The 2,165-nt window shown below is 30.9% G+C and overlaps 1 protein-coding gene across 1 annotated transcript; it reads right to left on the bottom strand.

Moving 5' to 3' along the window:
- LOTGIDRAFT_157235 (hypothetical protein) lies at positions 1-1,439 on the bottom strand (the record flags this gene model as incomplete). The annotated part of the gene is made up of 2 exons (XM_009048995.1): positions 1-814; positions 1,303-1,439. The coding sequence occupies 2 exons, from the start codon at positions 1,437-1,439 to the stop codon at positions 1-3; spliced, it is 951 nt and encodes a 316-aa protein (XP_009047243.1).
- Between the last annotated feature and the right edge of the window lie 726 nt (positions 1,440-2,165).

Genomic DNA, 2,165 nt, shown 5'->3' on the forward strand with positions numbered 1-2,165 from the left:
TTATTCTAACATTTTTCTTAGTTTTTCTAAATTAATTAACGTGCAAGAATAAGGAATGGCTTTATTCGGTTCTTTTTCGCTATAGGTTTCGCAATACCTTGCGTATAAACAATCATCGTGAATTGTTGGAAAAACATTTAGTTTTAGAGGTGAAACTTGTGTTACCGCATTATCATCGTTACAAGTTCTCCATACGTTTTCATCGTAATTATCTTCTATTTCTGTAATGCCTAAGGTTTTGTTTTTTCTTCTAATGAGACAGAAATGTGATTTATGTAAGTAAAATACCCAATCTAATTCCTCGGATACTTTCTTTGGTTGAAAATGTCTATGTTTGGGCATATAAATTTGAAAATAAGTATTAAATTTCTTATTGAATTCACAGATTCTAGCAGTTGTCATAACTCCTTTTCTGTTTGATTTTGAAAAACTGTTGATGAAATCTTGAAATTCTTTTGTGTAGTCTTCGTTTAAAACACGATTTACGCACTTTACAAAGCAGTATCCATCGCTTGGTATATAACAATTTATACCGATATATTCATTTATCTTTTTGAGTAGGGTAACACCACTACCCTTTTTTGATCTTTTTATTTCTTTGAAATTGTTTCTACGTAAAATGATTTTTCCTGGGAAATACCAATCAGAAGCATCCGATTTTACATCCACAGTTGCGAAGAAATTGCAAAAAGTTTTGGCATTAAAGCCTACAAATTCCGTTTTTTGTTTGTGTTCTCCGTTTTGAATTATCTCTCCATCTAATTCAATATGTCCTTTAAATGTATCAAATCTAAGAGAGATAAGGTTAATAATACTGAAAAAAAGTTCATTTGATATGAATGTTTCATCGTCTAAAATTTCAATTCTATTCATATTTTTTAAGCAACTATTTTTAACTAGGAATTTTTAACTTTTATTGATGATATTTCTACATCAAATTTATCTAAAATTTCATTGAATTTTTCTAATTCTTCAATGGTTATGTACTTATCTTCTCTACCCAAGCATATCTCGTATACAAATCTATAACTGTTAAGCAATATTTATATCCTCTTTCGACTGGCATATTAATTGAATCGGCTGACCATATTTCATCTTTTTCAAACACTTTGCTTTTAATAGTTTTATGATTAGAGCCCTTTGCATTCTCTCTTTGAAAGTTGGATTTCGAATAGTTTCAAGTTCGATTATCATTTGTCTGTCTGCTTCGTGTCTGAACTTTATGTCTTTATTTCTGTATAAAATATCATGTTTAAGCGCAGCGGTTTTGGTTTATCGTTTTCGTCTAATCGAAGATCTAACCTAGTACCTGGACCAGTGTAGTTGTGACCGGGAAGATGTTTTTCTCCAGGATATTTTGCCCATGGAAATCCAGGAAGAGAGCCTAATGATTTTTGTATATCTGAACCGAAATTTTTTTGAGCGTGAGCGACAATCATTTTTATCCTATAACTTTAAAACCTTTTCCTTTCCTTTGTTCTAAGCTCCTGTTACTTAGTTCTCTTATTAGCTGTAATTCTTTCAACTCGTCAGATTGTTTCACTGCGTCGCTTATACTCTTTCCCAGATCCTATAGCTTTAGGCCCGGATAAAATGAGGGATTTGTTCCTTGAAACAAAGCTAGCTCCTTTTGGAATTATTTTTGAACCTAGAGAAAATATTGATGAAAAGATACCATCGCCTGAATAATCTTCGAAATTGTGTTGTTCGTATTTTAAAATAATACTCATCCTATTTTTAAATGAGTTAATTTAACGAAGAAATTGTGATCTGTTTTTTTCCAAAACAAGAGTTATCTTTCTTACAGAAGTTTTTAGAAAAAGAACTCTGTGAAAACGAGGCTATAAACCGGATATTAATCCGTCAACGAAATAAGTTTTGTAGGTAAGGGGAAAAATTTAATATGCTCTGTTATAGGATTCTGATTAAAATAGTGATAGTTAAAGATGTTGGACAGAGGATGTGTCTTTTTAAATTGTGTTTTTTGCGATGATTTACCAGTGTTTTGTTTTATGACCTATATAGTCAACAATAGCGTATTTACTTCCTTGTGTGATTGATTCATATACTACCACTATAGATTCATTTATCATAATATGAAATTTCAATGTATAATCTCAACGTATAATCTCATCTAATCAACTTCTGTAGTGCTATATACCCCT

Source organism: Lottia gigantea (assembly GCF_000327385.1).
Source record: "Lottia gigantea unplaced genomic scaffold LOTGIsca_13, whole genome shotgun sequence".
Lineage (NCBI taxonomy): Eukaryota > Metazoa > Mollusca > Gastropoda > Lottiidae > Lottia > Lottia gigantea.